The 15991-nt window shown below is 41.1% G+C and overlaps 1 protein-coding gene and 1 long non-coding RNA gene across 2 annotated transcripts; both read right to left on the reverse strand.

Annotated features, from left to right (window-relative positions):
• Positions 1-5419: 5419 nt before the first annotated feature.
• Positions 5420-14404, reverse strand: LOC124673491 (SAC3 family protein B-like). Its single transcript, XM_047209564.1, has 15 exons — positions 14392-14404; positions 14041-14250; positions 13431-13559; positions 12530-12727; positions 12097-12318; positions 11807-12018; positions 11602-11702; positions 11270-11485; positions 10940-11167; positions 10781-10872; positions 10600-10693; positions 8655-8747; positions 7586-8577; positions 7389-7503; positions 5420-7278 (listed from the first exon to the last, which is right to left on the reverse strand). The coding sequence occupies exons 2-15, from the start codon at positions 14079-14081 to the stop codon at positions 5506-5508; spliced, it is 4506 nt and encodes a 1501-aa protein (XP_047065520.1). The 5' UTR covers positions 14082-14250; positions 14392-14404; the 3' UTR covers positions 5420-5505.
• A 36-nt stretch (positions 14405-14440) lies between these two features.
• On the reverse strand, positions 14441-15772 carry LOC124669868. The gene is made up of 3 exons (XR_006992344.1): positions 15655-15772; positions 15212-15340; positions 14441-14586 (listed from the first exon to the last, which is right to left on the reverse strand). It is a non-coding gene; the product is annotated as an uncharacterized LOC124669868 (long non-coding RNA).
• Between the last annotated feature and the right edge of the window lie 219 nt (positions 15773-15991).

Consider the following 15991-nt stretch of genomic DNA (forward strand, 5'->3'; position numbering starts at 1 on the left):
GGGCCATCTCTTAGTGCATGCTGCTCAAATCCCTCCCAAGGGCTGACATGCTAGACCATAAAGTTTCAGCAATGGAAGTACGGTTTCAAAATTCTTAAAAAAAGAAGTTGCTCAATTCTTATAATTTATACACTCTTCTTTATTTTCTAAAGGATATACTTCTCTATTTTTCTGGACTACTTCCTTCAACATAAACCCTAGATTTGCTTATTCAGATCAAGGTCTCTTATCCATGGAAAGACACGTACAAACATACCTTATTACAAGTAGATTGAGTGATTCATACTATATGCAATATAATTTGCCAACCTTAGGTTATATGTGTGTGCTTGCATTATGAAATGAAGTTTGACGTACTAATACATGTTCATCAGTTGCAAAGTAGTTCACTAAGCTTAGTAAATAACTGAATGTAATTTTGTTTAGCATCAGTGTACCACGTATGTGTTAACAAGATGAAGTTATCATATTGATTTAGAAAACGGGTGAGGCAACTTGAATGATTTAAACATTGTTTCGTGATTACTATTGTGAGCAAACATTATTCTCCATGACTAAAAAAAATATTCGATAGAAAATAACCCGGTGCAACGCACGGGCTCTTGTGCTAGTCTTATATAACAAAAAAATGACTTATGGTAGTTAAATATTATAACTTATTTGTATAACATATTTTTTATAACTTATTTTGCAAGTACAATTAGACACCTTTTTCAATTTCATGCACAATTCTTAATTTAAGAAAGTGACAAAAGCACTTGTACACACAAGATGAAACCAAGTGTCTTCAAGATGAGTGTACCAAATAATCAAATCGTGTGTATGCAAAAGTATAATCTATGGTAATTTTATGTTTGCCATTCATTGCTATAATTAAGAGATGACATTCCAGTACCAAATTCATAGTGTGTACAATTATTAAACTCGTTACTCAACACATAATTTACAAGAAAAATATATTATTGAAATCAACTCGCAATAAACATTTGCCAACGGTTGAATTGATTCTTTTAAGGTTTTTAAAATTATACTTAAAAAATAATAAGCTGGACCCACTACTAAGATATTTGTTCCACTTCAGATTTTAGAGGTATATCTCGACCATGAAATTTAAGAATATTAGAACATATATACATGAACACACATACATTTCACAAATATGTATTATCAGCTATGCAATTCATGCAGCTATGAAAAAAATAGTACAAGGTGAGCTTTTATTTCAACATGTATAAATTATCGTTAGAACAATCAAACTTTGAAGTGATATGCATTGCAACATTATAGCAAGTAACACTATAATTAATGTTCCGAAAATTATTATGTGGTTAACTAGAACATCCAAGTAATATAAAAAAATTACTCCTTAAGGGTAGAGTGGATGAAAAAAATTATAAAAATTATAAAATTTTAGTGTAAAATAAACCAGCAGAGCAATAGTTGAACCAAAATGCTCGCGATATGTATGTATTGCACAAAACGAGCATATAATCTCTACTAGATAACACAATAGACCTAAATAATAAGTAATATGTCAATTAAATTTTCAAGCACAACACCGGCTAAATATATTACAACCACAATACCACATATGCCTCAACATGGTGTACAAATAATATCTTTGCTGGTCCATGTCCATCTGAGTCAAATAAATACATTGATATAAATGACCATCTAGACACATTATTAAAAATCCCTACTTGCTGAGAGATACATGTTACAAAATCAGAGCAGCTTCAAACTAATAATACTCAAACTAATAATATGGATTGATAACTTATATAAAAACACCAAAATGGAGAAAGAAAATGCAAGTATGTGCTTCTAAATCAGCAATAAAGGACTATGAATTAACTATTAATCAAGTTCAGTATAACTAATGTGATGGGATTAACATGAACAAGAATTTGATAAGCAATAGATAACATCTACCAAGTCACTCACAGTGCATCCCATCTCCAACTAAACAACCCAAGATTGAAGTAAATCATTCATAGAAAAAAAGGGATTGGGGTGGGGTTCGATGGGGATCTGAGCACTAACCTTGACGTGCGTTGTTGGAAAGATTGGTCCAAGAGGTGAAGCAGCACCGGCGGCCACCGAAGCATCTCGGATTGACACGGGAACCGGCGACTAGGAGATAGCTGCAGCCTGCAGATCGTGCCCTCCTTTGGTTCTTGTGTGTGCGTGTAGGTGAGATGAGAAGGGGAAAGTGAAGTGGACGAAAAAAAGAGGACGAACCTTTTTGTACTTATGTGGTATGCTCGCCCCAAATTTGGCTGCCAATTTTTTGGCGAACGATTTCCGCACCGTGATTTTGCCCAGGATTTGACGAAAAGAAGACGTGGGCGCGCCCACACTGGGCGGGGCGAGCCAAAATTGGTAGTGAACCAAATCCTAGCCAAAAAGGTGGGGTACGACCAATATTTTGACAAGGCTGCTATTGGTACCCAACCAAACAGACCCTAACTTGGCTGGGGTGTATGCTGCACAAACATAGCAACTCGATCAGATGTAAGGGCTCCATGTTTACTCCTCGTTAGATTTGTCACACCAAAATTGTCCCATCACACCAACTAAGTGGACAACTAAATAATAATCGTGGATGTGACTCATATTTTTCACAACCTAAATGAAGTGATGCCACGGCCACAAAAAATGTTACAAACACAGTCGACCAAATCATGGAATCGATTGCCCTACCAACACAACAGTTGTAGTATGTTATTTACTAGAAATACTCAAAGTATTCTACCTTAGGTATCATATTACGATAGTTAAACAATCTCTCTCGTCACTCGTCAGTAATTAAGAGTATTGCGAGGGCAAAACTTTCCGTTTTTAGCCAGGTGGTGTGTTCTGGTAAGGCACAATCGGATGGTGTGTTTCAGCAAATGCCTAAAAATAACGGTGTCATGTGACAAATTTTCCCTTATATTTTACATAGTGGTCTTTGTGACGTGGTATGCACCATTTGAAGTGTTTTGGTAACAACATCATGTTACAGTGTGTTCGGTTTTGCTTCCTAGGTATGCCTATGGTTTTCTCTGACTCCATGTTAGTAATACTAAACATTCGTCTGGATTTGTACAGGTGGCTATGCATCCAGATCCTCGAGATACTTGTTCAGCAATCGCTGCGGAGTCATACAAACTATGGCTAGAGCATGAAAACAGGACAGACGATATAACAATAATCATTGTGCATATCAGGGATGCTCAAAATGTAAGTGCACAATCGTTCAACTGTGTAGGTGTAACACCTCAATTATTAATTGCATTCAGAAATTCATTTTTCTTTCCAAAATTTACTCAGTCAGGTCCTGCAGGGAGCGACAAAGCGAACTGCAGCAGCACCGGGGCACCAATAGCACTGAACGCAGTACAGTCAGGGTTACCTGTATTTGTACCGTCAGAAGCAAATCACCTGAACGGAATTGCTGCTACACCCTCTTCTAGCTCTCCCACAGAACGACGCCTCTCCTGTGTTGCTCCTTCGCCTACACACCCTCTACTCGAAGGGGGTAAAGTATCAGAAGCTTCCAGGCCAACCCAAGTTGAGTGGCATTCAAAGGAAGGTGGTAACGAGCTAGAGCGACCGTTGCAGCTGCAGCGGCCACTCTCCTGCTGACCTTGCATGAGGTAATATCGCTAGTCTTCTGGCTTAATAGAGTAAATGCAAACAAGCTCATATCAGTTAACTCATTTCTTTGCAGTCCTTTAGCTTAAATCTCATAACACAAGCTGCAGCACACTCTGGTTGCCATTTTTGGTAAGGTCTTGCCCTACTCTACTTTCATTTGTAGAATTTCTAGAGCAATTCGTTTACAAATTGCTGACTTCTACAGGGCCTGACTTCCCGAATGGTGATGTTCTGCAGCTTTCGCAAATCTCAGCGATGTTGCTCGCTTTTTTCTTAGAGCACTTGCTGTGACAATGCCAAGGTTCTGGCCCAAACAGGGTCGTTTAACTAGGGGTGGATGGCATTGAGATGTTGTACTGGAACGTCGCCAAGTGTTCATCTGGAGTGTGGTCTCTTGATAATTTATCTTTGTTAATTATGACATCATTTGAAAGTTGATACTTGCCGTACTATGGTATTAGCTGTAGTGCAGTGCTGCTGCCACAACGAATACTTGACGCTTCTTTCAAAGTAGAGGGGGTCTATAAATATTAGTGGTTACTTTACATGTTGCTCGCTTGCTTTGTTCCATGCTTAACATGTTTTGCCAAAAGTTATTACTCCCCTGGCCCAAATTAATTGGTTGAGCCATATACTAGTATGTCATGTCTAGTACAGGTGTACACTTGAACAGCGGCAATTAGTTTGTGCCGGAGGGAGTACCTTTTGTCTCTTCAAATTGCCACTTCGACAAAATCCCATCTCAAAACTGCAACATTTTTACCAGCTGGTACTCACTAATATTGTGTTTCTTATAACACAAAATGATGTTATTTTATTTCTCCGCAAAAAAAAAAGATGTTATTTTCGTATAAGACCACAAGTTCATTAAATAAGTCAGAAAACCATGTTCGGTAATTGTTGGTTGACATTTAATCTTATACTCCCTCTGTTCCACCAAAAGTGTCTCAACTTTATTAAAATTTACCTCTATTCCACCAAAAGTATCTCAACTTTATTAAAATATGGATGTATCTACCTACTTGATAGTTTCTAGATATATCTAAATTTTGACCAAGGTGAGATACTTTTGGTTGGACGGAGGAAGTATAACCAAAAAAAAAAAAGCCTTATAATAGTTAGACTTGGAATGTGTTATGATATATTTATAAAACTTATTTTGCAAGTACAATTAGACCCGTTATTTTTACCTTTGAGTTTCCATGATCAACGAGACCCATGGGCACTAGCACCCAGGGTTTATTCTTATAGAAGAAGCTCAATGAGCCGCAAATCCACGTCCGACAAGATTTGAACCTGGGTTGCGGGGTAGCCACCAACTCGAGCTAACCATCTGACCCTGGTCATTCTCTGAGTTTCCATGATCAAAAGGTTTATTTGGAACTTGAGATAGTGCTAGACTTCATTAAAATCATTGCGACTCCAATAACGGAATCATTGCACCGTGAATATTATCGTGACAGTTACTACCTCCATTCTTCTTTAATCGACGCGCGTAGGTAGATACATCCATATTAATTGATTATATCTGAACGGAGGGAGTAACTTTGGAGTCGATGAATTAATTGAACTGTGAAAACTAATACTACCTCTGTCCAAAAAAAGATATCTCAACTTTTTTTAAAATTTGGATGTATCTATATACTAAATCGGGTCTAGATACATCTAAATTTTAATTAAGTTGAGACATCTTTTATGGACGGAGGGAGTAGTAAAAGTACAACAATGCTTCTATGCTTGATATCTGCGCCATATATGCCCACAAGACCATGACACAGACCTCGCAAAATCATGTTTTTTGAGTCGACGATATGGAATGTTACAAGTTACACAAGGGTCCAGCCCTTCAGACGTCTCAGCAGCTTAGAAGTATATATAGAGACTATCATCGATCTTGGATTGCAGCTCGGCACACTTCTGCTCTAGCTTAACAAGCTCTTCATCCCACTCAGGTGGAACCAAATCCCTGAGCTCCACTCTACTCGGTACGTCGTGCACGTTGACATCGGTAGCTCTGTGCACTGGGTTTATTACCTCACCATTGGCGTGCTCCGGTGCCTGTGGTTCCTCACGTGTTGGGGTGGTCAGCTGTGGCGGCGTAGGTCTCACCGGTGGCTCATTGAAAGAATCAAGATCACAGCTGGCCTCAATCATCTCGTCTAGCGAGAGGCCAGATGGCATAACAACCATCATGTCATGATCCTCCAAAATGGACGCCTCATCTGTAGTGTCGATATCGGCAGTGAGGCCATGTTGTGTTGCACCAATAGAATCAGCTGCAGGATCCTGGTACAGACGCTGACTCAGGACATAAGCTTCTGAGAACTCCCCGGTAGAAAGGACCGTTAACCTCCAGTTGTAGATTCGCTGGAAGATGGTAACCCATTTTGGCACAAGATAGTGATACGAGTCACGGAGCTCAAGCTCAACACCTTTCTGCACCATGCTCTCTGCCTCAGCAACCGCCTGAGCTCCATTTATCAGCCGAGCCGATTGTGTCAGATATTTCGTCAAGCACTCCACAAGAAATAGCTTCTGATCTTGAATCTGGCTGCCCGAGTCAGAGCCATGTTTTAGCCAAGACAAGTCATCACTGAACTCTGGAAGCTTGCATCTCTTTATGATTTCAACCAGTGGCTTGATTCTTGATGGCAGTGACCATCCAATGCTAGGTAAGAACATTTCTGTGAATTTCCGCTCACTGCTCGATCTCTCTAGAAGATCAATCTCAAGAGCTGGCCACTGAATAGGAGTTCTGTATACTGCAGCCAAAATCTCTTCTTCCAGCTGGTTGAGAGCATTGTTGAATACTGAGATGCAATGCTCAGGACCAACTTCAGGTGCAGCACGTTTGCTAAGTATCTGTAATGATGGTTTCAAGTAATTCAGAAGTAAATCACGTGTCTCCACGAGGGTGACATCAGGCTGTAAAGGAAGACTGTTTGCTATCCACTTTAAGCCCTCCCGGAGCTTGTCATCGTCAAAGAAACCATTGGTATAACCTTCAGTGCAGCTTCCAACTAGAAAAACAACCAAAGATGAAGCAATCTTTCCTTCATTCAGATCATTGGCGCCAAGCTTGTCAATGATAATTTGTGACACATAATCATACCCTTCATTATATGTGTCGCTGCTCAAAATCAGAAGAGGGAGACCAGATTGAGGAGGTATGGAGGCTAAGAGACTACTAAATCGTGCCTTCTGCATTTCCCACGGAACGCTTTCAGATACCACAAATAGTACACAGTTTGCGCTGTCAGCAACGCCGTTACCAATAACGTGTTGGTCACTGGCTCTAACAACAGACATGCAGCATGCACTCGGAGAACCCATCCATGTTCTCCAAATTGAGAGGTCTGCTGAAGTAAAAAGTAATCCGTTATCTTCATTTCCAGAACCCATGAGCTTTTTGAGTAACCATTTTGAGGCAACATTGTAGCTCTGAGATTCCATGGCACCTGGTGGGACAAGTACTAGCATCTTCCAGCATATGCATCTAGCATCAGGTTTCCTTTCAATTAAAATGGGGCCAGCCAACTCTGAGACATTTAGTCGTGACCAGGATCTTTGTTGTCGTTTGTATCTTTCTTTAAAGGCATGACCAATGTCAAGCTCATGGACTGCATGCTTTGGCACCTTCATTGTACAGAGGTCAAACTATCATGATCTCACAAAACTTCAAAATAAATTACAGAATACACCAACCCTTTAAAAATAAAAAAAAGGCATGTCTATGGTAGACTCACCACTGCAGTTTGGTGAACTGGTGGTCCAAGTGACAGAGAATTCAATGCTGCAAGAGCAAGGACATTTTTCTGCTCCCTCACAGATCGCCTATCCGCAGCACGCTGCCTCCATTTCCTATAAGATCACGGTAGGTCACAAAGGTTAGGTATATTTTTATAAAAAAATACTGACAGAGATCAAAGATACAAAAACCAACCTCAGTATCATCTTCAGTTTTTCATCTGAAATTTTGTTCTTCTGGGACGCAACAATTGAAAATGAAGGTAATGAATCATCTGTCGTCTTGTTATTAATCTGTAGATCTCCATACTCGTGACCAGGCAATGCAGGACCTGTAGCTGTAGGCCACACAGATTCTATTAGATTGACTTGGCGACATGATGGACCTTCCTCATCCAAATCTGTGTCGCTACCAGAGCCATGTGCCCTGAGCTCATGTTCAACTCCATGCATATCGGGGTAATCTGATGATATACCATCTGCAAGAGGATGTGAGACTCTGGTTTCTGCCAAATCATCAATATGCTGAGTGTAGGCTACTGACTGCGGTACGCCAGTTTGTTCTGTTGAGAACTCCACAAAACCACCATCATGGTCTTCAAGTACTATTAAATCATCAGACACCTTGGTCTTCTCCTTTGCTTTTGGTGAAGCTACTCTTTGGTCATCCATCCATCCTGTGTGCTTGGTAGCACGTGGAGAAGCAGTACTAGGTGAAACTGGCACACTTTCCTTTCTACCAGCGATTGGGGAAACAGGACCTGAATATGGTGAAGTGAATTGTTTATTGCCAGCTTTTGGAGAAAACAAACCAGAATACTGTGAGGTAATCTGTCCGCCAGAAGTGGGAGAAGCGGGTCCAGAAAACAACGAACCAAACTCTCGTTTGGCATTAACAGGAATCACAGGAGCAGCCTGTGGTGTAACCAGCTCTCTTTTTCTAGCTGGGGAAGCAAAGACGCTAGAATATGGTGCAGCAGTCACTTTTTGGCTAGTGGGGGCACAAACTGGACCACAAGAAACATCATCGACGATTCTCTGTGATTTCTTTGAATGCACAAGTTCAGAGCAACCAGATGGAAAATCGCTGTCACTGTTAAGAAAAGGTCCTTCTTTAACAGTGTATGGTTCTTCATACTGCCTCGATCCAAAACCATGGTATTCTAAGAGACTTTCAATGTCCTCGTCCTGAATAAAGGAAGGAACCGGATGATATCTTTTTTCTCATAATGAATAAATTACTGTTCAAGTAAGAGATCACTTACCTCCATTGCAAGCCACTCCACAACATGTGAAATAGGGATGCCTTGGCCAATCTGCAGACCACTGTGCAAGGAAGCCAGCGCTTGCCTTCTTACCTGGGTAGAAGAAATGTGTGTCAAGCTTTACAAAAGTGTGAACTGAAGAACAATTAGCCAACTAGAACAAAACAATTATCCTATACACAGAACTACAAAGTATATCTGAAAACGGACACCCTCATACAGTATAGGAGCAGAACTATGGTCTATGGTCGAACAGGCAATATCCACAATTCCTGAAGGGACAGAATAAGACTACTTGAAGAGGATCGTGGTATGGAAGAAGTGACTAAAACTCACACTAGATTTCAATAGGCAAGAGATACTTATATGCATTTGGTTGATCTGAACACAATGCAACGACATCCTCTGAGGTTCACAGCATTTACAGTCTTCCCGTAAAAGCAGGTACTCCTCGAGCAGCAGGAGCCCAGGCAGCTACGGATGAAATACTTGGTGACCACAGCGACCAAAGAGCGCAATGCCAATGTCGCATTTTGGGAGATATCAGCAAACATCCAACGGTAGTTGGTGGTGACGAGGGCATCCCTTAGCACAAGCAGAATGTCGTGGAAGCTCGATGGCTTGGCAAACAAGCAACAGACAGCAGCAACGTAAGGACATCCAGATCTGACCTGTGATTCCATTCTGATCTCACAACACACACGGCATGTCTTCGATCGACAATGCCAAGAAAACAGCTGTGGCAAAGCAATGGCCTTATTGATGTTCGAGAGTACGGATGGGGCAAGTAGAGATCCAGCGAAATGGTAGTTATTAGGAAGTTCAGCATGTATGTTTATCCATTAGCAGGAAAGGAAGCCAGGAAGGTGCATCAGTAAGTCAGGAGAGTAGGAAGGAAAGAGGGAAAAAGTAAGAGTTTAATTCTTTTCCAAGATAGAACCCAAGTATTAAGGGTGAAGTTAAGTCGCAACATTATAATCTTTCAGATCAAGCAAGAAATGGATTTCGCACACGTCCATTTGCTATCCCTAAACCCCTATAGCTCTGTCATCCCAATTTAAGTCAGTCTATCCCCGTCTAATACCTTATGTTCATATCAACCATTGTTTCCGGAAGAGCTAACTGGTGACTTGTCATAACATAAAATACTTTAGCTACTACAGCACACCTTAAATCCGCAAAGTGCAATACTGGCCAGGGAGGGCCAGTCACTGTCAAACAGTGGTGGATACATAAACTTTGCCCTATGGGGTCAATTATTAGTTATTACTAGCAACGTTATAATCCTTGTTTGGTACTAGTTATTTTTAGGGATTTGTGGGAATTATCCCCACCAAACCCCAAAACTCCACTGATTTCTAAAAGCATGTTTGGTTCTAGTGTATTGGCCTACTTTGCTCCCAACTTTTCCCCACTTGTGTCCCCAAATTCTAATGTATTTTCCCCAATACTCAATACACTGCCCCTAGGGATTGGGGTGTTATGGGAATTTGAGTGGATTGAGTGAAGGTAGAGGTTTCACCCAATCCCTTTGGGGACTATCCCCGCTAATCCCCAGAAAACCTCTTGTACCGAACAAGGACCTATGTGGACTCATATGTAAGCTGTAGTAACGTAATGTTCATTAAAAAAAATAAGTGTTGACTGATCCCACAGCTTCCCCTAGCTAGCTTAGCATTGAATCAGCTTGCAATAGAATAGAACCATGCCAAAAATTAAGAAGTTTATACTACCTCACCTTTTATTGTACTAACTACAACAAAACTGTCAGTTCTGAATTCTGGTGACACATTGTATTATTACAACTTGCAAGGCTACTTATATTACACTCTTACCAGCACAAATGCACAATGGAGAACTAGAAGTATGAGCATATTTGGAACAAATGATTACAGTACAAAGATGCTATAAAAATGAATAGCCTTTCACCGACAAACTAGTATACCTTTGCAAAGTGAGCATGCATCAAACAAGCTTGCAGATATGTTGCTTTCCTTGCAAGCCTAAAGAAGGCAATATAGTTTCCCATTCTGCACGCTCTGAATTGCATGACAAAAGTTGGTGTTAAGTCAAAGTAAAGTCAGTACAAGCCAGGAATTTCAAATTATGCCAGATGGTGTAACTACCTAGCAACTTCTCTTGCAAACAAGACGTCTGGACTGCATCTAATTTCACGAGACATCTTAGCAAGGTCCAGAGACAACTCAGAAGGTTCAACCTAATCCAGATGTATGTAGAAGTCAGCAAAACAGTAGAAAACAACAAGACCACTCAATTCACCTCACCTTGTAACCAGGATGTTTGTCTAACTTGAGCAGTGCATAATAACCCCGAAATTCTTTTTCTGTTGAGAAGATTACACCCTTTCTCCTGTGGTCATCATACATTTGAAATAGCTCAACTGATGTTTTGTTCATCTGCTCAATGTTGAGGTGCGCATCAAAACCCTCTGAAAAACCTTCTCCCTTGCTGTACTCACATAACTCGTGCATTGCTACAACGTGGAGCCTTATCTGGTCAAGAAAAGAAAAGATTGCTCCACGATGAAACTCTGGGAAATAGTTTCATCTGGGAAGTAAAGGGTGTCCAATGAAAGAAAAGTAAATCCAATTTACCATTTGCTCAAGCATAGAAATACACTCTCGATTGAAGAAATGTTGCATTCGAAGATCCATTCTTATCGCCCGCATCCTATCCCACAAGAAGTTGTATAAGCCCAAGAAACTGTCATCGTATGTGTGATCTAGCAAACTGAGAAGGTATGACATGGTCTTCTGCAGAACTGGCAGAGGCCTGATCAAGTCTGCATCTCTCTCAGCAGTCCTAGTATACTGTATCAATCAGATAATAATAATAACTTCCATCATGCTTCCTGTTATAGGTGATGAAAGATAAATTCAGATAGAATCCTGTCGTGCTGGCAGGATATAAGGTAAACATTATCTACCTTTTTAACAGCAAGAAGCTCAGTTGTTTGGTTTCTGTCTCCACCTAACCTCTCGTACCTATCAAGATCCCCCTTTCTCTCTCGCTCCGCCCTTTCAGGCTCTAGAAACAAACCGAATACACATTTGTAAGTACCATGTTTAAGAAATTCACTGAAGAGGAGTGGAGAATGCACAAAATGTGATATGATCTAGAGCAGGAATCACCTGGACACATATCAGAGCAAAGCCCAAGAATTGCAGCCAACTCTGGGGAGTCCATGTCAACCAAATTACTATCATTTGATGTGACAGGAGCTTTCCCCACTGAAGAGGTTTGTTTCTGTCTGTCTCCTTTTGCAAGATCATTGGTATTTTCTACTGGCCTGTTTAATTCGACATTGAAACGAGCCAAACGCTTGGCTTTTGCCTGTTTTTCTCTACAGAAAATGTTACATGAGTCAATGACAACAAGCAGTATCTTTGAAAAGAATATATGATGGAGCTACCATAAGCACCTCTCAAGTTCAGTTGAAGGGATAGCATCATCAGTAACATCCGAAGGAGTCGCACTGCTTCTGCTAGAACTGAGAATTGAAGGCTTTGGTGGAGAAAATGCTGGTGTGCTATGTTCATTTGAATAAGTATCTGAAGGTCTAAACACCTGGTACGGTGGTGAATGCACATCACCAATGCGAGATTGTATTTGACCTCCAACCTTAGGAATGGAAGCATTAGGCCTGTAATAACAGCAACAATGCCAGGAGTTAAGAACCAGCAGGCACAGTAACGGGTTAATTTAACTGCCACTCCTAGGCATAAATATGATAGGTGTAGTAGATTGTGCTCTTACTGGTTATAATTCATTTTCAACTGCGTTGCTGCATCTCTTATCACAACTAACATAATAACCAAAACTGAAATTCAACAAAACAAACTCAAAGAATTTACCGCTGGTTATCAGCCTGTGAACGGAAATTCTGGGCTGCACCATTACTGCCAAATCCTGCAGGTGCTGACCTAATGTTGTCTCTAATATCTGAAGATGGAGATTTGAGCATGTCCCTGAATTCAGATGAAGGAGCTCTCATCCTTTTTGAAGTTTCAATACTTGCATCATCAACCAAAGTATCCGTATAGTCTATCAGTCTGTAAAGGAAACATGAGGAAAACACTTTCTGCATTAGTCAAAAGTCTACAGTACATCAGGTTACCAGATTTGAGACTACTAGAACTAGTGTTAACCATGTGAGAACCAAGAAAATAATACTCCGTAACTATCTTACTCCAACCAATAGAATTAGTGGATAAAGAGTAAAGAAGAATTTTACAACTCACATTTCACCCAAAATAAGACATTTTTCAAACGAAGAAAAAATAGAAGAATTAGAACATGAGGTTAGTACATACTGTTGAGGCAATTCTGCATTAAGGAGCTTGAACAAAACATCAGTTGCTTAGTACTCCATTAGCAAGACTAAAAGCTACAAGGAAAGTAAATTTAAAAAAAAATTGCAGAAAAGAAATACACCGACCAAGAAAGGAAAACACATTAAGCACGTGTGCAATGTGTTCCTTGGTAATCCGTGCCCAAAATGATTATTGGCCAGCATTTTTCCCATTTCCCTAGTGAAATAATTTTCCAATGGATGCTCATGATTATTTAACTTTCTCCAGGATATGTAAAAGAAACATCAAAGCAGCAGACACATTGCCCATTTATATACAAAGATTTATAAGATCAATATATGGAGTAAGGTGTTCAAGCGCTTTGGAGAGCACATATATATCTATTGAGCAAAGTAAAAAATGGGAACACAATAGGGAAATCACAATCCGTAGATAGTGGTACCTTCTAGCATTTGCACCAGTACCATGACGAGCTTCAGCACCATCAACATCTTCATAGGATAAAGTAGGTGACCTAGACCTTTTTGAAATGTTATGATCGACTGTTCTACTTTGAAATGGAGCAGAAAATCTACAAGAGAAGGATAAAAGAAAAAGACATTAGAAAGCCATAAACACACAAGCACCAACAGGAGCAAGGGCGCACAATAGATGGCATAAAGCAATGATTACAGTGATCTGGGTTACTTAAAATTCACTGAGTACTGCATTACAGCGCGAAAGCTGGTTCTAGCACGTGTTTTTTTGAATAGTTGCTGCGTGCGAACCTACCAGCATCAGAAGGTTCTCCCGTGTAATATATACCACATATATCTAGTACAAACTTCAATACAGCTTGAAAGACAATCACAGTAACGATTTTTTATCTATAAAACGAATTCTTTCCTCGCCTCAAAATAGTATACCAGAGACAACTACTGAAATAAAGACTATGTTTGCTGAATACTAATAATGCAAACAACAAAAATACTAAAACAGAATCACAAAAAGAATGATGTTCAGATCACTAGATCAACAAGTTCGCAGTTTCCAACAGTTCTAGCCCACAGCACCTTTGATGTCGCATATGATCGCTCGTCTCTTGTTGTGCCATAACTGGTTGTGTTGACTTATCATAATTAGAAGATGCAGTTCCTAGGACAGGACGGGGCCTCCCACTACCAGGAACTAAATTGCTATTCAGAAGAGGAGAGGAAGCTCCACGTGCATCATGAAAAGGAGACTGGTTCTGGATTCCAAACTTGGAAGGTGATAGATTCGGCCTGAAATATTAGCAATAACATGGAGTTAAGCAGCATGACCAGTGACATTTAGTACTAAAAATAGTAATTACTAGCTAAGTAACCAGCAGTACACTCTTTTATGAGATAATTTGCAGCAATGCATAGAACTTAAGAACTCACCTCTGCACATGATCACGAGACTCAGCATGCTGGACAGGGGGATAATTTTGAAAGCTTGATGAAGGTCTAAACTGCCTGGTCATGTCTAATGGCGGTGATCTTGCTGTTTTTCCAATATCTGGAGGTTGCATCCTCATTTGCACTGTGGGTTGCACACTTCCATTTTCAAACAATGGATCTGCATAGTTCACCAACCTATCAATGGAAGACATGTTAGGTCTTAAAACCTGATAGCTGTACCCAACTACCCACAAGGCTATAGTTGCAAGCTCCTTGAAGACCCCAACTGAGCTCACGCCCAACAGAAAAATCATACCCAGACCTATGCAACCATATGTCCACACACGTAGGGTGCTCCAGAGAAAGAATGACATGTCAAGCATGCGAGGGCAAAGATGGACTATACACCATGTTGCATATCCTAACAACAAATATAATGATAAGCGCCATATTTCATATATAAGAACCTACTTTGATTAAAATGTACTGTTCTTCTGGCCAAATTACTTCCAAGCAACAGCATAGAGTTCAGCAGAAATGTGAAGAATATTTGGTTCATTGCACAACTTTCACAAGATTGCATGGTACTGACCGTACACGGATTATCCCAATTTCTTTGAGCTACATTATTTGGATGATGTCAAAGGAGGATTGTGCCTAATGATGAGCTATACCTCCCTAACAAGCCCTTATGTACAAATTATTCACATCATGTATATAAATATAAATTATAGAAGATAACGGAATAATAATATTGGACGTCTGTTGTGAATTCAGTAGCTTGACGGGAGATACATCACGGTTCACGAAGCAGTTTTACCTTCTTTGTCCCATACCATTGTCATTTTCCGCAGTAAAGTCCGAACGCTGATTTGATAAAAGTGGCGGGGACCTGCTCCTTGAGGAAGTAACAGTTTGCATGGGCCTGCTTACGGATGGTGCAGCTAGTCTGAATATGAACACGAAAATGTTCGGTCAATAACATAGCAAACTAGATCACTAGAGTGCTATGACCCGCTAATAGTCAAATGTTGGCAAGCACGGGGATATCATTATCATTACTCTATGGAATCACCAAATATGTGAAACTACTGCGAGTGGAAGGAACGTAGCTCCACACAACGCGAACACGCTGTGCTTCAAACTCTGAAGCTACTACATGGGTATACTTACAGTTAAAGTCACTCTGAGGCAACAGTAAAGCAAATACAGTAACCTAAAACATACAGAAACCACTTAGGGGGTGGGAGCTCTAAACTCGACCTGGGCTGGGGCTGGAGATGGCGTGCGGCGAGGCGAGCAGTAGCGGCAGCCGCGCCCGGATCGACGGCACGAACAGGGCTCGGGAACCGCACCGAACCGGAGGCGGTGGGAGCAGTTGCCACCGGGCGCGCGGAGGATGACGGTATGGGGATGGGCGCGGTAGCAGCTCTAGGGCGAGAGCTGGCGGGCGCCGCGGCGAGCTGGGTGCGCGCGCTCGGGAAGGTCGGGGAGGGGCGCACGAAAGGGGCGGCCGGGCGAGCCGAGGGGAACGGCGCCGCGGGAGGAGGGGCGGTCGCTGCGCCGGCGCCGAATGCGAGCGGGGCGGAGCCCGGCGCGC

Source organism: Lolium rigidum, chromosome 7, assembly GCF_022539505.1.
Source record: "Lolium rigidum isolate FL_2022 chromosome 7, APGP_CSIRO_Lrig_0.1, whole genome shotgun sequence".
Taxonomy (NCBI): Eukaryota; Viridiplantae; Streptophyta; class Magnoliopsida; order Poales; family Poaceae; genus Lolium; species Lolium rigidum.